Source organism: Hirundo rustica, chromosome 7 (assembly GCF_015227805.2).
Source record: "Hirundo rustica isolate bHirRus1 chromosome 7, bHirRus1.pri.v3, whole genome shotgun sequence".
NCBI lineage: Eukaryota > Metazoa > Chordata > Aves > Passeriformes > Hirundinidae > Hirundo > Hirundo rustica.
Window position 1 is genome coordinate 6,284,392 of NC_053456.1, and position 21,212 is coordinate 6,305,603.

The 21,212-nt window shown below is 41.8% G+C and overlaps 1 protein-coding gene across 6 annotated transcripts in view; it reads right to left on the bottom strand.

Moving 5' to 3' along the window:
- Positions 1–376: 376 nt before the first annotated feature.
- Positions 377–21,212, bottom strand: part of R3HDM1 (R3H domain containing 1) — a 78,843-nt gene continuing 58,007 nt past the window's right edge. For all 6 annotated transcript variants that reach the window (XM_040070425.1, XM_040070428.2, XM_040070426.2 and 3 more), the window contains 11 exons: positions 18,017–18,262; positions 17,435–17,555; positions 12,685–12,839; positions 12,001–12,149; positions 9,784–9,887; positions 9,011–9,178; positions 5,399–5,565; positions 5,063–5,213; positions 3,725–3,804; positions 2,823–2,901; positions 377–1,794 (listed from right to left, as the gene is read on the bottom strand). In XM_040070425.1, coding sequence (XP_039926359.1) covers positions 1,442–1,794; positions 2,823–2,901; positions 3,725–3,804; positions 5,063–5,213; positions 5,399–5,565; positions 9,011–9,178; positions 9,784–9,887; positions 12,001–12,149; positions 12,685–12,839; positions 17,435–17,555; positions 18,017–18,262 — 1,773 coding nt within the window. In that variant the 3' untranslated portion in view covers positions 377–1,441. The remainder of the gene's footprint in view (positions 1,795–2,822; positions 2,902–3,724; positions 3,805–5,062; positions 5,214–5,398; positions 5,566–9,010; positions 9,179–9,783; positions 9,888–12,000; positions 12,150–12,684; positions 12,840–17,434; positions 17,556–18,016; positions 18,263–21,212) is intronic.

Genomic DNA, 21,212 nt, shown 5'->3' on the forward strand with positions numbered 1-21,212 from the left:
GTAAGATGTTTCTACACACAAAGTTTACCCTGAGTTTCCTCCTTCAGAAGTCACAGATGCACAAAATGATAGCCTTACGAAGTGACCAAGTAGCTGCTTGTCTACACAGCCAGTCAGATCCTGGGCTAAGAAAAACAACCAGGAGTAGTCCCTTACAGCATCTGATTGATTTCTCTTTTATTTATATAGAGAAACATATTAAATTATGAAGGGCTGGATAGCATAAATGCCAGACGAGGAACAGCAGGTGGTTTTTTAAGAGGTTCTAATACTTGTGGGTTAGGTTCTTTTCTCACATTTGAAAGGATCCCAGCCATTAATGAGTTCATTCATGTTTCAGAAGACTCCTAGAAGCTTAAACAAGTGCACTGAAAAGTTTGTGTTTGTAAACATTTATTCTTTTGAACTGAAAAAGGCTTGCATCAGCACACATTGTACAGACTTGCAAATTACACAAGTTGAAAAAGTTTTGTTTCATTTATGTGCAATGAATCTATAATGTCCAGTGGCCATCTGCAAATGATGAAAACTTAAACCATTAAAAAGGCTTCCAGCACTTATCAAACACAATTATCTTAGCGTGAAAAGGAAGAGAAAGAGACCCATACTGGTGGGAACACAATTAAAGTGCAAATATTTTGACACTTGTATGAAGATACGTAAAGTTTCTTCACACTTTTGTTAAAAAGAAATATTAAAATGTGATTCAGTGAACATCCTTTGTAACCTATTCGTAATCCCCTTCCAAGTAATTATTAAACTTGCTGGATCAGAAGCAAATCCTTCAAGGGTACAAACTTGTAATTTCTTTTGACATTGTTTGAATGTATTGCAAAACACAAGGACCACCTAAGAAGATGGTAATTAAAGTGATATCCTGTTTTTCTTAGAAACAAAGAGGAAAAAAGAAAGAAAAAAAGAAAAACACGCAAGGGACAAAGAATAGGTTAACCTGAAGATCTCGGGCAGTTTGCTAGAAAACAAATATAATTCCTTAGAATGGTTCTCTTTTCCCCTCCACCAATCCTCAGGTTCCTGCCTTGGAATGGACAGCTGTGTGCTGGCTGTGAAAAGGGATTATAAAATACAAATCTGCATATGGATTTTTATGAACATCTGCTGTACAATAGAACTTTGGATCTGATACAAGATTTCAAAAATATAAAACAAAACTACTATAAAAGTGGGGGCATTTCAGCAGCATTCCTTACAGAAAGCTGCCTGTCGCAAAGACGATTCCTTGCTATTGTCTGGGATTAACTCTGTAAATTTTTTTCTTCATCTCGCTGGATTCGCTGGGTTATTTATTCTTCGATGGCAAACGTCACGTGAGAAAACATCCCAGGAGTCTCTAGGAAGAGAACAGAAACCCCAGGACATCGAACCGATCGAGGGGGAGGACACGGATGCAGCGAAGGCCCGGTGTCCAGCGGTGTAACTGCTACTGAGAGCTGGCCCTCTCCAGCACGTGCAAGTCGTAGTGCTTCTTGCTGCTTCTCAGGCGGAACTTGCTCGCCGAGGCGGCGCTCTGTCTCTTGAGCGCGCTCTGCGCCGCCGCCATGCTGGGGAAGGTGGCCAGAACCGTGTAGGTGGACGCCAAGTCCCCGGCCCGCGAGGGCTCCGTGCCCCCGCCGCCGTCCCCGCAGAACCGCCGCTGCTGCTGCTGCAGGCACTGGGAATCCCTCAGCCACCGGATCTTGGCGCCCACTTTCAACAGTTCACCAAAGAGCTTCTCTGCTTCCATACGGGTTATGCCTTCTGGCAGCTCAGTAATTTCTAGAACTTTCCCCACAACTGGAAGAAGAAAACCGGCAATTCTAAATTGGCTATTGCACTTTTAGGGATACAACACCCTAAATGAAAAATGACTTATTTCACACTTGTATCTGCAGTTGGCGGATAACAAATCCACAGGCTTTGAATTCCTGATTTTCTTTTGGTCTCACATTTAGTACTGCTTACAAATACAATTTGCTTACTTGTACAAGTGTGCAAATAAAAGCTGGGAATACAAGGAGGGTCCTCTGAACAAAGAGAGGAAAATAATAAAATCACCCACAACTCATTCTGCAGCAGGTTTCAGAATTCACTATAGCATCTCACTGCCCTTGCCTGGTAACACTTCACACATCACCATGCCAAAAAAAATAGTCTGTCTTATCTCAAAAAAAATCCTTTCCGCTAAATTGTTAGAAAAAACTGTATCTAATCTATAACTCTGTCAAGAGTTGACAGAAGGTAGCAAAAATTCTTTCCAGTAACGGTATTAAGATAGATGCCATCAGATTTTATTTGGATGACATCTTTATCAATTCCAACGAGTTAATCTGTAGATCTCCTAGTATGTCTCCCAAATCTATGTATTTCTATATTTTAGAATAGGAAAAACTGAAAAAAAATGAGAAAAATATCAAAAAAGCACAAACTAATAAACTAATTTGTGGTTTATGTCTGATTTCACTTGTTACGCCAGTAAAAGGAAGCAGGGATTTGTCCAATTAATACTTAATGTAACAATATCATAGAACTTAGGTCCAGTAAACTCACATAATTGCTCTTTCTTTTAGTACTCTCCAATCCTGAACTTCTCTGGTCCTTTCTCCAGCCTTCAAAACTACATTTTTTTCCCATTTAACTTCCTTCTTCCCCCCTCTCCATGTTTTCCTCTCCATCCTTATGTTTCCAATGTTTGCCATGTCCATTCCTGTCCAACTACTCTTCACTCTGGCCCTTCTCAACTGTGCTTTTCTTGTACATTCCCAGCCCAGCACCAGAATTAATTTTTCTGGATTTTTTGATTGTGCCAATCAGAAATTCCATACCTGGTTCTCCTGCACCAAGATCTGTTGAAGCAGCCTTCTTTGCTGGTTTCTTTCCCCTGTTTCCATGTCTGTTTCCAGGCTGGCAAGATTGACATAAAGGGTGTACTTTAATGACAATCCATCAGTATCTTAAAATTTCTAGTCAGCTCAGTGAAAAGCAGTGCAGAGGAATGTCTGGAAAATAAGCTGCACTACACCATGGGACAGAGAATTTTCACATCCGATTTTAGTTATTCAGTTTGATAAGCCTACAGACAGGCACATTCAATCCTTCACTACAGAAGAAAGGGAGGCAATGATGGGGGAAAAAAAATCACCTTAAATCATCTTGGAAGAACATCTCCCCTGCCCCAGCCATCACAACCTCTAGCTGCCATTGGGTAGAACTGAGCAAGGTAGAGGCGGGGGTTTGTGAGTCCCAAAAATTAGAGGGAAAGAGTTTTCAACTTTGCTAACACCAATATTTTGGGTTTGTTTTTCTTACAAGGAACAAGCCCACTCTGTTTAGAAATTACCGCATTGCATGTCTTTTTTATATTTTTTATGAATTTTTGTTTTTTTTAGAAATGGTTACCTAAATAGAAGAAAATAGTTTTAGCAAAGGGTCCCCTTTGGATTTTAGAGTTAGCTAGTGGATTGCTTAAAATAATAATAATAAAAAAAATCCATCATCTACACTGTGCCTAAAAGCCAAAGTCCAGATAAACGTTTCTCACTATTTTAATTCAACAAACAAGAACAATGGGGAATATTGACACAGAATAAAACTTATTGCAAAGCAAGCTCCTTCCACTCAATTACTGTCCAGGTGCAATAACACATTCCCCTGTTCAAGGTGGTTGTAATAGTAGTCCTGAATTGGTTTTTTTTAATTGTTCCATGAGATTGTTCTCTTTTAATACCTGTTGGCTCGTTACTTGTCCACGTAATAAAGATGGATTGTATTGCAGGGGTTGGCCAAGCAATGGGTATCTGGCATCTCCTTAAAGAGAAAGGTAATTAGAAGGGTTTTTCTGTTACAGGAAATCTTCCTCCAAGTCCCTCTCACCCTGAGTATGTTACACAGAAGAGAAAGAACCGCTGTGCACAAAGCTGAGTGTCTGGCTGTGCTGACAAACTCAGAGCTGCCCTGACTCCATCAGTGTCTGCCACGTCCTGATCCCAAGGTGAAAAGGTACAAACTTTCTGGTGTTTAGGGATTACACTCTAAGTTTTTCTTCACTGCAGTCTTTGATAAGTCCTTTCATTTCAAAATGAGCTTAGTAAGTCTAAAGCTCCTCTCAGCATGCTAATTTAGTCATTTTCATGGTTACAGCCCTGATTAGAACCAGGTCCCTCTTCAGATTTCTATTTGTTGCAAGGATGCACAAAGACAATGCACTACAAGTCTTCAGTAATCAGAGCAGATTAAGGGAGCTAAGAGGTGTGCTTCAAACAGGCCACCTAGAATTTTTACAACATCAGAATACAAAGTAATGATGATTATGCAACAAATAAGACAAAGACACGAAAATAATGTTTCTCTCAACAAGAGAGACATACAGAATTTTCTGTAAGTTTTGCTTTAAAGTAAATCTTTCTGTAAAACAGACCTGTTAATTTTGAGTTCGGGAACTTTACCAGGATATTTTTGCTCACTGACAAAAGGGGTTTTTTAAACATTTTTAAAACATTATCAACTACCCCATCTCCATGAAAACCCCCTATTTTCTGTTTTTCTGTTGACATGGCAGCAGAGGATTAAAATTCTTCTGCAAGGAATTTTTTGTGTCCCTACGTGGGTCCTATCTGAAATACTAACTGAGGCAGACTCCTGGCTACAGGCTCCATTGCACCATACATGTTCTACAGAGGAATGAAGAATACGTGCTTAGACAGTGATGCAATTCAGTGCATTATCGGCTAAGGATTTATGGTTAAGCTTGAAGCTAAATTCTAGCTAACATTTATTAATATTTTCAATGCTGAAATGGGAAATTCCACAATATGACAAAGCCAGTGTGCTAGAGAAACACATTAATGAGGGGATGGAAAGCTTTTGAAGATATGGGGGACAGTATCAGTGCAAAGTGATAAGGTGAAATTTTAAACACTGTCTGAGTGAATAATTTTGGTGGTTCTGCTTCAACAGCAATATTACTAAAGTGAATCACATCTCATCAGAAAATCCTCATCTAACCTGAATTTTAAAACACTCAAATAGAAATCACACACACATTTTAGTTAACTAAAAATAATACCTTGTCCAGGGACAAAAGGTCTAGAAAACTGGGACACAATAGAAAGAGGTGTCAGTGTGGGACGGATGTTCTTCATGTTTGACAGCTGGGCTGGTGCTGGTGATTGGGCCGGTGAGGTGACAGGGCTGCCCAGTTGAGGACTATGCTGCAGCTGGAATAAACAGCACGTTAGCCTTTCAAAGAGTACTGCTTCAGCAAGCTGAACGGCACGCACAGCCTTCAAAGACGTTAAAACAGCTCTGTTAATTATAACCAGAGCAAGGTTTTTATTCCCCACAAAGACAGAATTTATGCACATTTTAAGTCACCCCGGAGAAGCAGACCAGCACCTCCTACCTGTGCGGCACCGTCTAAAGTGCTGAGTTCCGTGGCCTTGTGCCCGCGGGGGTGATCACAGTAGTACTTGCCGGGTTTCCTCTGCGGCGGTGACGGGTTCCGCGCCGCGGCGCCGCCGGGCACGTTGAGCTGCATCATCAGCACCCCCCCGGCGGGCGGCGCTACGGCTGCAACACAGGGAGCACAGGGCACCGTCAGCACGGCCGCGTGGCACACGCAGGGCACCGGCAGCACGGCCGCGTGGCACACGCAGGGCACACGCAGGGCACCGTCAGCACGGCCGTGTGGCACACGCAGGGCACATGCAGGGCACCGTCAGCACGGCCGTGTGGCACACGCAGGGCACCGGCAGCACGGCCGCGTGGCACACGCAGGGCACCGGCAGCACGGCCGCGTGGCACACGCAGGGCACCGGCAGCACGGCCGCGTGGCACACGCAGGGCACCGGCAGCACGGCCGCGTGGCACACGCAGGGCACCGGCAGCACGGCCGTGTGGCACACGCAGGGCACCGGCAGCACGGCCGTGTGGCACACGCAGGGCACCGGCAGCACGGCCGTGTGGCACACGCAGGGCACCGGCAGCACGGCCGTGTGGCACACGCAGGGCACGGTCCAGCATACGTGTACACACACAGTCCAACACACAGCTCAGCACACACACACACGGCTCAGCACACACACACACAGCTCAGCACACACACACACAGCTCAGCACACACACACACACACAGCTCAGGACACACACACACACGGGAAGGCACCAAGGAAGGGGGAAAGAACATATGGAATATGTTTGGCTAAAGAAGCTGTTGAGCAGTGCCCTCTGTTCAGTTACATTTCCACTATCAGCTACACCTGCAGTAGTTAACTTAGAGAGGGCTCCCCAGAACAAGAACCCACTGAAACCCATTGCTGAGAATGTTTTTGAAAAGAAATCACTCTATTTATTAGCAGTTGACAGTATTCAACATTCACTGCAGTTTGTCAGAGCACTGTGCTGCAGAACGTGATATGAAGCAAAAATACACTCCATTTAAAAAGAGAAGTTTCCTAGTTAGCTTTACATGATGTACAGCAATGCAGACTCAAAGTGTTTTCTCTGACAGGATGGCATAGATCAGAAAGACCTGGGACCGAGCTTTAGTCTAGGCAAGCTTAGCCTCACTTCCAAGCTCTCCCTTAGGAATGCTTTTCTGTGCAGGTACTGTGAACTGATCCCCACAGCCTGTTCCACTTGGCTATGGTGGCAACCACAGAACCTCCAAAGTCTGGGGAGAACACCTGAACATCCAGCACTGTTCCACAAGGTTTCACACCAGGAGCTGTAAGGAGAGGCTGCCCAAGAGACAAACCACCTCCCCCTCTGCCCCAGGTAATTTATATAATGCTCGTATTTGTAAATGGTTGTTGGCAATTTCCTTCTCTGCTCTACCGTCTTTTTACAGCATTTCTCAGAAACCACGATTAGAACACAAAGTTTAAACATCATTTAATCATCCATCTTTAAAGCAGGATTCTGCAGTCTTCTCAATTTGCTGCCACACCACAGCATGAAGATATAGGTTATAAAATGCATTCACCTGGTGTTTTTTTATTATGGGCTATTATTTTCACTACCCTTGGGCTCCACAAAAAGAAAGACTCCAAAAATCAAACCAAACAATGTAGAACAAGAAACACATAACATTAAAACTACATTCGCTTTTGTGAATTGTATCTGGAAATATTTATTACATGGGTAACTGAATTAACAAAGTTTTCACATCTGTGCTTTCTTTTTAATGGCAAGAAGTTTTACCCAGGTGTTATGGATTGCAATCAAAGCATCAGGTATCTGGCCAGCCTTAGCAGAGGATATAAATTAAGGAGAGCAAGAGCCACATTGTGAGTATTTCTGTTTTGTTGCACAGCAGAGTAAAATACAACTCTGTTTATGACTGCTACATAAGAATAATATACAACACAGGAGTTTTCCACTGGTAAAGCCATAAACTTATCTAGTCCCTATATATAAACCTGAGGTATACCAAACCATATGTACATACTATGTCTAACACACAAAAATTGCTTTCATTTTAATATTAGATGCATGTATTTATGTATTTTACAAATTATAATAATTTAGATCTTACTGGTTTATATACAATATTTCACTCTGCAATGCTCTAGCATGCCCCCTTTTGACATATCTCTGTTCTCTGAGAATGGAACACCCAATAAAAACATGTTTGTCTTTCAGAAACATCTACAGCACCATCTCTAAAAGAGTGTCAATCTAAAATACAATTTAAACTGCAAAAGAAAGCCTTATACATTCAGAAAATTGTGGTTTTTCTTTTGCTTCTAGCTCCCCAGTATTTCAGGAAATGAAAATAAATGGAATTCTTTTCCTAACCAAGTATCCTGACACACTGAAGTGTTGTACAGAGCATAAGTCAGTTTGCAGACACTTTATGACCTGTCAATTCCCATGAGAAGGGAAACCCAGAAACCCTTCAAAGCCTGCCCAGCTTTAGAGTCTGGTCCCCTGTAACACAACCCTGCTGCTTTCTGGACTGCTCTACCTCAGAGGCCTTCATTCAGCATCTCAATGTCTTCACTTACTGAAAAGCACAAGGTTTGATTTATTCCCCAGAATTTGCTCCGTCTTCCTCCTTCCTGAAACTTCCTTTAAACCCCAGTTTACAGGTCTGAACCAGGCCATCAGAACTGCACAAAATCAGCACTTCCAGGATAGATAGGTGGGCAGAAAAACAAACTAGTGCAAGGCCCACTTTAGATATTCTGAAATGACAATCTTCCAGAGTTAAAGCCAAACAAACTTGAAGCAAAATGGGAACCAAACCTGCCCATGAACTGCTAATCCAGCTACCTTGCCACTTAACTGCATGTTATCTATTTACTAATAAACAGGCTAAAAAAACACCTTTAAGATAAATGTTTGTAAGGAACACATCTGTAGCAGAATCTAGGTCTTTGATCTAAGGCTGTTTAATCTAGTGCTTGCTTGCAAAATACTGAGATAACAAAATTTGAGATTATCCCTTTTTCACCAGCCAAGCCTTTAATGCATTGAATTCCCTAATAGTAAATAAAGACAGTACCACTGTGGTCACAGGATTGTTCTGTAATCTCTTGCTTGGTGGCTGACCCTAGTGCTCTTATTTTCCTGGCCAGTCCATCAATTTTATGGTTGGACCTTCACAGTTTTAATATTTGGATGTTTGGATATTAACATCTATACAGGTTTAAAGGATTGACAAGATAAATCTATGTCAACATTGCTTTCAAACAGATTGAAATTTCTGTTTACACACCCAAGTACTATCCAAGTATTTTGTAGATCAAAACCTTTTGAGCCTGACTTAAATGTTTGTGCTGAACCTCCAGGCTGCCCCCACGTAGCCACTGTTTCACTTAAATTCCAAGTTATCATTTTAAAAGATACAATAACAGCAATACAGATAAGAATTAAAAAAAAAAAAAAAAAAAAAAAATCAGATATGGCACTCAAGTTGCAGTTGTTCTAGCAGTTAGCCATGAAACCAGTCTGGAAATTCACAGCAGGTTCTAGATAGAATGGCTTAGATGAAAATCCCAATAAAAGATACCTTTTTTTGGCTGCATGATGGAAAGACCAGTGGGTGAACTTTTACATGATGAGGGTGGAGACATTATGCTGTAGTGCACAATGGAAGCAGCCTGCTGTGGCTTTGACTTGGATGAAGGTGGCAATAATGTAGGAGGTGATGGCTTCTGACTTGAATGGTTGCTATAAACTATGAAAGTAAAAGCAGTAAATAAGGCTGCCATAAAAACAAAACACCCCACACAGCTTTGAAGTACTTTCAGCTTTCCAGCAGGTCAAAAAGCCACCCCACAACGCTCCGTTTTCAACCCCCTCTCAAGACTTCTTAAAAAATTCACTGCTCCTACTCTGTTGACTGAAATCTAGAATGGTTCTTGAGTACAAGAGCCAAGTTTGCTGCTTCCAAAATGTACCTTGCTCCTGTCAAACAGAACCCCAAATCTCCAAGTTTTCAGACCCATTTGGCTATGCAGGAAAGGATGGAAGTGGTTCTGCTGCCAATGTATGGTTCCATGTCCGCCTTAACTCACCAGCAGACGTGCAAGGCATTATGACATATGGTACTGGATTTTAAGAAAGTAACTTGAGATATTTCAAAGATAAAAAAATTTGAGCTTTCAGATTAATCTGCCTTAGGGTTAAAAATGGAAAATAAATTCAAAAATGGAACAAAGGAGGAAATAGAATACAACATTTAGTTCTAAATCAAACTCTTAATAGCAAATATCCAATCACCCAGCATAGTGATAGCTAGACATTTTTTAAGCTTATCAATAAAAACTTTCTTCACCCAACCTGCACACTGCTGTCCTTGAAGCTGCTGTGAGTTGCATGGTGATGATGTTCTAGGAAACTGTATCTGCTCTGATCCAGGAGGCTGCAAATATCCTACCGATGAACTGTAATAACAAAAAAGAACATGACTAACAGACATTTATGCTACACTCATTTAATCACGACTTCTGCACTGGCTGTCTACACGTACTGCAAATCACTAAGCTTTTGTTAATTTTAAATCAGTAATATTCCCACCTACCCCTGAATTCATTCATTCTTCAGAAGACTGAAGCTTCCCACCTCTTCCTTAGCAAAAACACATGCCCTGCCTACACTGAGAACTGTATTAATTCACCTATTTTGATATTCTATTTTTGTGTCCATAGCTGCAGATGAGCATAAAGACATGCAGAATAATAATACAACAACGACAATTTGTTGTCTTGCTCACTTAAAGCAGAATTAGGTCTCGGTTAAGTGATGCCCACAGCCCCTGCCACGAGGATTTGGGATGCAGTCCCTCAGCTGGGGCTGCTCACCAAAGACAAGCTCTGCTCCAGGGGCCACTGACACAGCCCACAGAGGAGATGGCTTTTCCAGTGGGGTGGGAAATGGAACAGGACTCCAGGGGATAAACAACCCTTCAGCTTTTGCAAAATGGAGGAAAAGGATAACTTTAACAGTTTATTTATGCCAGGTGGTTTTTCAGGGTGATCAGGGGAAAACCATGTAACAGACAAAGATTCTATTATACCACTAATGCTCAGCCAGAACATCAGCTTGGTGCACCATAATCAGAACAGTACCTATAGAATCCTGTGCTAACAGATAAACATTCTGAGAATAAAACAATCCCTTCAAATTGTGTGTGGGGGGGAAAAAAAAAAAAAAGTAGGTTTAATCCTCTTGGACCTACTATTTTTACCTGTGTTGTCAAAAGTTTGTTCCACCCTTTGTCCCATAGGTCACTTATATAATTTTAATTTAAAGATTCCCTTCCATTAAAGCAGACAAAACCAAGTGAAAACTAACACAGATGCTCTCACACAGCTTCTGATCTGCCTACTGATTCTAGTTTTCAGCAGTGACCTGCAGGTTTGACACTCAGCTCCTGCAGAACAGCATTCTGCTTTCCTTGTTCGAGTGCTGCAGCATAACTCTGATGAAAGCAAGATGCTGTCATTGCTAGTTTGCTCTGAATTCCTAATAAATGAGAAGGACATTCTAAATTACACAAAAGATCAAGCAGCCAAACTTAATTCAAGAAACGTCTGGAATTATGCCTACCTGTAACTTCACTGAATCTCAAATATAATAACTATAGAAAAGGATTAAAACCCCTTCAGATACAAAGAGCAGGAATTCAGATTTAAGTAGAGGAAACCATGTGGCGATGACACAAATACTACTGAAGTCTGCACTCTCAAAAGGATGAACAAGCTTCAAACTGTTGCTGCTTGTTTAAAAGCTCCCAGGTATTTTTAAATGCTGCACATTTGTAAGTTCAAAAAAAACTCGAGAAAGAAAGATTTGTAACAAGCCTTAATCCTAATGAATTCTCCTAGGTACGTGCCTATCTCTTCTCAAATAGACTGCTTTGGGGACACAGATGTGTATTCAGGGAGGGCCGTACATGCAGACCAATTTGCTGCTACCAAGGTAGGCAAAAGAAAAGAAAAGAAAAAAGGTTATTTATCAAACAAAAGCCAAGTTTCTGTACTTGTTTCACAGCCAGCTTGGTGCCAGCAGGCCTCATCTACAATACAAATTAAGCTAAACCTTTTCTATACAAAGTTTCAAAAAAGGAATCAGTCTTTTTCTGGGATTCAAACTCTTTTTCCTCTACACATTATTAATGTAATATCTTTAACAAAACCAGGGAATATGGATAGTCATCTTAAATATTACTGCAGAAAGCAGTATCATCTGAGCTGCTGAGCACACTGGTATTTCACGGGCAAGAAACAGAATGCAGAAAATTTAAGAGGTGGAACTGCAGTAAAGATATAGCTGAGGGTGCTGTGGAGACAATGTTTTCCAGTCCAACAAGTGTGTCACAGCTAAAGCAGTGCTGCTTGTTTCACTTAATTGCATGAGAGCAAGAATAGACAGAGTGCCTGTAAGTCTGTCTTTAAAATAACAGTTTGAATATCTGCAGTACTAAAAGCAGATCCTGTCAGTTCTTACAAGCCATTAAGGCCAGCTGCTGAGAAATGAAGTCTCAGTTAAACTCACCTTAGATTGTTCTGTTGACCTGATGGGATGACACTGTAGTAGACTGGCATTCCTGTGGTGGGCAGGCCTTGGCTGGACTGACTGGGAATTAAAACAGGCTGCTGATATGTCTGCTGGGGCACTGCCTGGGAACCTTGAGGCACCGAAACCTGCAACGGGCCACACAGTCAGATCTTCTCCTGCAATGTTTCTGCCTCCTGACCATTGCCCACTTGATACAAGAATTTAAAAACAACCCCAGAAATGGAAAGATCTCCCAGAGTTCTCTAAATCCAGAAGAATTGTGATAACAGTACCTAAAATAACAATGCTGTATTAAAAAAAAAAAATCTTTAAATCTTTTTCCACCCCAAATGGAAATGTTGGCTCCAAGGGACTCCACGAATTACCAAGATATTTTCTCTACATTAGGAAGTGGGGTGGTGGGAAGGAAACCTCCCAAGCTTTTCTTCCCCACCCTCTGAACTGCAATGGACACAGCACTTGGCTTTCAACAGGACTAGAACTTGTGCGCTTGTGACACTTTCTTCTCACTTCAGTTGTGGGTTTGTATCTTTCATTTGTCCCCAAAGTCACCTTTGACACCGGCTTGAAGCTTTTCTACCATAAAGCAAAGGACTTAAAAGAAAACCAACCCTCAAACCCACAGAAGAGTCACTGGAAAGTTACAAATACATCACCCACCTGATAAGATGGCACTGAGGGATATGGAACAATCACACCTTGAATCTGATTCCCAATGTTGTTGTGTTGGCCACTGACTAGATTTTGATTCTGAGACTGCTGAACTCCAACTAAACCCTGGTAGTTTTGCTGCTGGTTGGGCAAAATCTGGTAACCTGAAATTATACATTTAAATCTTATTTTGAAATAATGAACACATTTTAAGCATAGCTGCCTATGCGAAAATACACGTGTAGCATTTTCCAAGGGCTTGTTTAATCTGGCAGCTTCACAACAGTTGAACTTACCATGCATATAAAAAGAAGCCACCACTGAAATTAACAGGTTTACTCATTTGGATTCAGCATGAAATATTATCCATACTGTTTGCAATGCTGCTCCCACATGCGTGCACTGTTCATTTCCACTGTGGCTCACATGCATTAACACCTGGATTTGACAGGTGAAAGCTGGAAGCACTTGAACAAAGCATGCTAGACAGGATCAAACCCAATTCATTGTCTGGTATTGTGAACGAGGCCATTCCAGGTACTTCGGTTGGAAAATTCTACATATGCAAAATTCAGCTTGGACCTCAGGTGCCCCAGGGGTTACAGCATCTTGACTGCAATTCAAAACTAAATCAGACGTCAGGAAAATTTGCATAAGGCATGTGTGCAAAAAAGGGACAATTTCTTCTGAAATCCGTAATGCTAAAACCAACTGGGGACCGAGAAAAATCTTCCAAGTTCAAGCCATTTTGGTACATAGTGGAAGATGTTTTATATTCAAAGTTATCTTAGGGATACAGAGAGAGATTTTCATATTTACCCCTCGTGTCTCTAAAACAATTTATTATTGCTTAAACTGGTATCATCTTGTATTTTTCAAAAAATGCCTAAAAAACCCCACCCCGCCCCAAAACCCAAGCCAAAACACCCCAAGCAAGAGTGCCAAAGAGGAAATCTGTGCAATTATAAAGTCCAACCTAAACTCCCCCTTTCCTCTTTTACTAAAAAGCATTTAGCAGGTAACTGCTACCACGATCCAAACACATGCAGAACACAAGTTCTTTTTCTCTCATGTTCTATCATACAGGTGTGCACTACTTACCACGTCAGCAAAACCCCAGCACAGTCAGTGTTTCTGAGACAAAGCCAGTTATCCCTCCAGAATAACAAAACTGGGCTTGTCAAGATGCACTGACGGCAAGAAGAGTGTGTTTGAGATGGACACATTCACAGCCCACTGACCTTGACACTCCCCGTGCTCCCTACCTTGGCAAGGAACTTTAACAGAGCAAATTTAGCTGCAAAAACTCACTTGGGCTTTCTTTAAACTGTGCTAAAAAAAGGCTTGGTCTATTCTGAAAGTAATTCAGTTAACATAAGACACCTTTTTGTGAGCAGCAGCCACCGATGTTCATTGATTTCATCCACACAGGGTAACAATGAACATTGTGCACTAACAGCCTCAGCAGGCTCCCTATAGAAACTGCAACAATGAACACTAAAAGAAGACTGTTAATATAATCAAATATTGCTTCAGAAAATTAAAGGGAAGAAGGTTCAGTTTGTTAAAACCAAGACAGCTATTCATTAGAAACACACAACACTATAAATATTTTCAGAGGACTAGACAAAACTTCAGAACAATACATGCTTGAAAGTAGGATTAGTGCTTAGAATTTTTAATAATTTAAGTTTGAACTGTGCAAAAAATGCCCTTCATATCTGTAAGATACAAAATGCTTTAACATACTTTGTTATAAAATGATCTGTGGCCCCTAAAAAGCAGCAGAATGGGAAGTTGTGGTGTGACAGACCCAATCAGTGCTCCTGCACTCTGAACCCCTCATGTCCCAGAAATTGCAATGGACCCAAGAGTAGCTCTGCAGCCTTTTCTGGCACTTGCAGAGACAGACACAATCAATTCTGCAAGCAGAGGGAACTGGAACAATACAGATTGGCTGCCACGAAGGCTTCCCAGAGCGTTCCAAAGAATGCTCTATTTTTAGCTGCAAATTCACCTCTGCATAGAGTGGGCTAACAGAAATGCAGCACTCAGCACAAATCCCACACCTGCCACAGCAGATTGTCCCATTAACACAGAAATACTCTGAAACTGGAGGTAAAAAAAGGAGCAGGTTTCTTAATATTTGCATAACTGAAAAGAAATCACAGTTAATATAAGAAGAGTTAACTCTCAGAATACAGAAAAACATTTTCTGAATAATGCATTAGGAGTGAGAAACAGTGTTTATTGAAGAACAGAAAAGCAAGTACAACCACTTGGTTAATGAGCTGGGAGTTGATGAGCTTGGTTATGACTATTACAACTACAGCTACTGTTACAACTGGAGTAGTTTTATCCCTGGCTTGTGAAGCAGAAGCCAGTTGAACTGCAGCTGATGTTCAGACTGGATTTTTAAACAACCTGTAGTTAGGTCTCGTGGTAACTGGGCTCACATTAACATGGCATTCAGAAAGGCTTTTTTTCTTAAGGAGAATTTTCTTCTCCCAACATCTTTTGGGCAATTAAAGCATTTTTATTGAAAGTGAACTCCCCAAAATATTTTACCTGAAACCCCTTTAAAAAGGAAGCCAGGAAGCAGCTGAAAAAGAGACCGGTTCACTGTGAGAAATGTAAACCTCTCAGACAGTGTTACGGCCCCGAATCCAACAGCTCATCAATAAAGTCAGGCCACTCCTCAACATTAGACCAGAAGTGGCTCCAGTTGCCATGCTCTCAGAAGCTGTCATCTTTTATCTGAATTTGTGTTTGCAAAGTTATTTCATAGTCAGTAACCACTTTCTGAGATGAACAAACCCCATGGATTTTATGTAATGCAAGATTTGTAACTCTCATTTTTGCCCAGGCACTTTGCTGTATGAGCCAAGTAACGTGGTGCCTTTGGCTCAAAACCACACATTGCTAACAAGCATCAACCACTTCAGGTGTAGCTTTATTTCAAATTAATACAAATATCAGCAGTGTAAAATAAATTACAAGGGAGAGAATTTTCAAAGATACCATCTTATGAGGTGTTTCCAGAACAGATAACAAGACATGGAACCATCCATTTCTAAAATGCAGACCCAAATTTGCCTATAAAGCATTAAATGAGAACCAGCAATGGCTGAAGAGCAGTTTGGAGATTTTCAGTTAAACGCTACTTAGGCAGTTTCTGTTAAGATCCTTCTTTCTCCAGTTAGTGCTGGCAAACACCAAGTAACCAAACACTGAATAGAATTATCGGCTGGACCATCCCCGTACTACCTAAACATGACCCCCCAATGTCAGAGCGCAGGTACAGGGGACATGATCAAAGCAGTAGAGCAACTGTCTGCACAGCTTGCTGATTTTATTTCTCCTAGGACTGAGAGGGAGTTTACCTGCTGCCACTTTTCACCCACAGGCAGTGAAATTCAGTTAAAATATAGAGCTAAAAACATACAAGAAAGGAACTTACCTAACAGCAACCAGTTCATCCCTTTGCCCCTTATTACCCCATGCTTTCCAATTGAGACTGGTTTGTTTGGGTACAAATGTACACCGAGTTCTCTGAGTTGGGGAGTTTGTGTGCTACTCACACAGTGTGTCCTCACAGTGGGAAATAATTCCCTTGAGCCTCAGACTTTTTGCTATTAAGTAGTCTAGGTATTAAAAATTCTGAGCAAGGAAAGCAGGTTGTGTAATGCAGTTGGGTAACACATCTCTAACACCAGTGGATAACACAAGCTGCAAAACCAAATGATTTATTTTTCTTTGAAAAAAATCTTTGTGAACTGAACCCTGAATAACTCCATCAAGTGTTGCTACTACTGGAGCACTTCCTAGAAGTGCAGAAGAGGAGCCAGCCCTCTTACACAGTGCTTCATAGGACATAAATAAATCCAGTTAATGTTTGTAAAAGCTGATCTTCCATCCTCTTCCAGTACAGCAACACATAGCAGGGGATGGAATTAAAAAGAGCCTCCTGAAGGAGGATGTTATGTATTCAACTATGAGCTGGTATAAAAGCCTGGTCTTTAAGGATCTCTGCCTCCAAACATCACTAGTTACTTCTGAAAGTTTTGACCATGAGTCAAGGTATTATTGAGAAGTAAATTTGTTTCAGGAATACAAATCTTATTGAAGAAGTCGTAACAATATTTAGAAGTAAAGATTAATGGTAGCCTACAGTTAAAATCTGTAAAGAAAAAAAAGACAAGAAGAAAGGAAGGAGATGAAAACGAAACTTGCTAACATGCAAAGAAAGGTACAGTTGAAAAGTCCTTATTTACTAAAATAGGTAACCACATAAAGTCTCATGATATATTCCATCCAATACCCTGACACCTTGAATCTTAGGACAGAAAGACAGAGTAAAACACTATCATCATATCTTCTGCACAGCACTCTTTTCATGCCACAGCTTCGAAGATTAGGATCTTTACCTTAGAACTTTCAGTTAAGGTACATCTCTTTAATGTTATATCATTTAAAACTACTAGTTTATCTTACTTTGCAAGTTAATCAAGTTATTAGTTGCTAAGTTACAAATTTTTAAAATTATTAGCTTTAAATTTTAAAAAGCCTATAATTAAATTTACAGCATGAGCCACTCAAAGGAATGGATTGAATCCCGAGTTTCATGCACAAGTTACACTTTGTACTCTACATTTGATCCTCTACTTTATTTGAACTTTTAGTGCAAAGTAAGTCTACAATGAAAGAGCAGAACACCCACCCCAAGTGTTGTAAGAAGTGCTGAAGGAGTTGAACAAACCTGTCTGCTGGCCAGGCTGCGGCAGGGCCTGGCTCTGCTGCGCGCTGTAATGCACCGACACGGGGCGGTACTGCTGGCTGGAGTGCGGGAACTGGCTGGGGGTACAGTAACAGGGTGGCATCTGCAAAGAACAAGCACAGGGTCACCACCTGCACGCAGCTTTAGACAAGGCAGGCATCTAAATGCAAAACCCAGAAAACAAAGATGCAAGATTTATTAAAAGGTGCAAAGGAGGTTAAGCAGTTCAGCGATTCAAAACCCCCTTATACTACATAAATGCCCTCTGTAACAGCCAATTGCTCTACTTTCCTCGTCAAAGCAACAATCTCCAATTTCCACCAAGAGGCATTCGAGAGACAACAAAACTATGCAGAACATGAGTTTTACCAGCTGTAAGTAAATAGGAAAACCTTTGTGACCGTTGCTCCTCAAGTAAACTGAAGTCATTCATCCCAAAACGCATGCCCAGGAAAGCCCCCAAGCCCAGAACAAAAGCGGAGCTGCGGTTCCGCAGCAAGCCCCAGACCGTATGAAAAGGTCCCGAGGAGAAGAGCGGGGCCAGTTCCCCCCAGCCTTGGGTACCTGTGGCACGGGCTGCTGCACAAACCCCTGCTGCGGGAGCCCCACGGCGTGCCCGGGGCCCGAGAAGGCCGGGCCGGGCTGCGGCGCGGGCGCTGCGGCGGGCGCGGCGCTGAGGATGTAGCCGGGCTGCTGCGGGGGCTGCAGCACCACGCCGGGCTGGAACAGCGCCGGGCCCGGCTCGGAGCCCTCGGCCGGGGGCTGCCGCGCCAGGCTCAGGTGGCTGAACTGCGATCCCAGGTTGTCTTGCTGCAGGGAAAAAACGGGAGAAACTACGTTTGCAAATGCCAAACACCCCAGTAAGTTTCAGACAGCACGTCTCACGTTACTGGGCAGCAGCAACAGCAGCCAAAGAACAGCAAAGGATATGGAACAGTAGCAAATTATCTTCAGGGCTGACAGCAGGAGAGAACATCCGTGTTCAGACTTCACGCTTTTCACTGCAAATACTTTGCCTTTTGGATTACATTTGCCTTTATCTGCTTACTGTGAGAATTCATTTGTCAAAAAGCAAGTTCCGAATTTGTCACTAGCATTTTCTGACTGGAGTCCGAAACGTGAGTGAAAACATCTAACCCCAGTTAAAGTAGCAGGATGCATTAGGATTGCTGAAGTCAAGTTTTGGTTTTAAGAGTTTAACATAATGAGGTTCTAATCCTGAGTTAAAAGGTACGTTGCTCTGACTTACTATCCTACATGCAAAGATTAATTATCTTTTCATCTGAAACCAAGTAACCGCAGCAGAAATGTGTTCCAGTGGTTAGCCTCTATCTGTGTTTTATTAACATCTGAAAGGATGCCACTGATTGCACTGAGCACTGCAGGGGTACTGTGGAATCTGGACCTTCTGTTACTGTAACCCCAAACTTCTTTTCTTCAAAAGCAATTCAGCATCAAATTAGCAACATCCTGGAAATTAGAAGCGATCACTAACCAGTATTGCTTTTTTTTTTGCTAAACAGGAAGATTTGGTTCATACTTTGAAAGTGGACTCTCCAAACATGCAGGAACATTAAAATTATTTCAAAACCACTTGGTCTTAGATCATCCTGAAGACAGGAATTAATCAAGAAAAAGTAAGTGCAAGCTCCATCTTTTACTGATTAGCTTCATTCACATTTTATGATGTTATGATTCTTTTTAGTTTCCAGGCTAAAGATATTATTAATTACTGCCAGAAATATGAATTTGCACCTAAAACTTAATTTAGTATACCTTAAGTATATATTGAGTATGTCTTTAAAAGCCTTATTTTCATTAGATAATAATCTGACTTTGGTATTTTGTTCCTTAATGGTGCCTTCTTAAATGCAACTATAATGATTTTTTGCATTGGATTTTACATTCTGCCTTTCCAAATCCTGAGTTTGAAGAGGAGATACTGCATGTGAGTTTATCTCAGCTCTAAATGCGTCTGAAGGATAAAGCCAAGCCACAGCACCCTGATTTTGTTACACTGCCAGTGTAAGTGAAATCTGACCTGGTTGCTTTGTCCTGCAGTGACAGGTATGTACAGGCAGGATTCAGCCCTGGAACATGGCATTCCCAATAAATGGAGAAAGCACTCTCCTGGTGCCAACTACAGAGGTGTTACACTTGGATTGCAATCCAAGACCCATCAGTCCTTTTCATTATGTTACATAAATTACCATCTGCAGGAATAAATTTTTGAAACTCCCAGAGCACTCAGTACTGGAACCCATTTCCTGAATGCTCTGAAGTTACTACAAACAGCAAGGAGTTTCCTTCTCTGCTTTAGCACCTGTTCAAACTCTCAGTTAACTACAGAAGCAACATCCCTATTGAATTCAGCTAAAACTGTTATCTGTTGTAAGACATTTCTGTTTAATGTTGAAAATTAGCTATCGTACAACTGTGGTGAGTTAACCTTGGCTGGCTCCTCTGTGCCCTCCAAGTCACTCCATCCTTCCTCTCATCCTTAGCAATACAGGGGGAGAAAATGTGATGAAAGGCTTATGGGTCAAGAAAAGGACAGGAAAAGCATTTACCAATTACCACTACAGGAAGATTAAATTTATTTATGCCAATTAATAACAGAGTGGGATAGTAAGAAATAAAAACAAAACTAAAACCAGCTTCCCTCAACCCCACTGCTTCTTCCCAGACTCAATTTCACTCCCAAATCTTCTACCTCCTCCTCCAAATATCACAAGGGATGGAGAATGGGGCTTGTGACTGGTTCCCAGTCATGTCTCTACTGCTTCTTCCTCCTCACTCTTCTGCTCCAGCATGGGGCCCCACATATGGGATACCATCCTTCACAAACCTCTTCAATGTGGGTTCTCCCCAAGGGCTGAAGTCCTCATGTGAGTCCTACCAGAAAACCTGCTCCTGAAGGCTCCAGCTTCCTTCAGAGCACCTGTGGGGTGCTCCAAGGGCTGCAGGATGGATATTTACTCCACCGTAATCCTTCATGGGCTTCACAGGGACAATGTGCTTCTCAAGAATCCCCTCCCCAGGCTGCAGGCTCTGCTCTGTACCTGGAGCACCTCCCTGCTTTCCTCCCTCTGCCTCGATAGCTGCAGAGTTGTTTGTCCCTCCTGTCCCTCACAGCCTTTCCCAAGCACATTCAGAGGTGCTCCAGTGTGAATGAGTGACCCAGCTCGGGCTGTGCATGTCAGCCCTGCAGCTGCTGAAATGGGCTCTGTCCAACGTGGGGCAGCTCCCAGACTCTTCTCCCAAAGCCGTCCCTGCAGCTCCCTGTTCCAAAACCCTGCCACATAAACCCAACACCAATGTGCACTCAGTAGAGAATCAGAGCAGACTTGGACCTGGACTCTAGTTCAGATTCTCCCTTGGATATTAACTCTCCTTTACTAAGCTTCAGTTTTTACTTCGTGTGGCTTTTCTTCCTTTTTCCCATTTTTTGATAGCTAAGGTATTTTATTTCCAGCTTCTACTTACGAAACAATACATACTAGAGAAGTGAGAGTGTTGAAAATTCTACCAAAAAGGCTACAAAAAGGTAACCAGAAAAAATCAGAGCACCTGATCCCTCAGAATGTATTAAGGTTCAGAAGAAGAGTGAGCAGACAAGGAAACAATAAGAAACAACGGAAAGAGGTTAATCCAGAGACATACAAAGGTACTGACTGGCTAATGGAAGAGCACTGAAAAACTCCCGTTACAAAAGGAAAAGGAAATAATGTATCTCAAAATATAGAGCTCTATAGATATA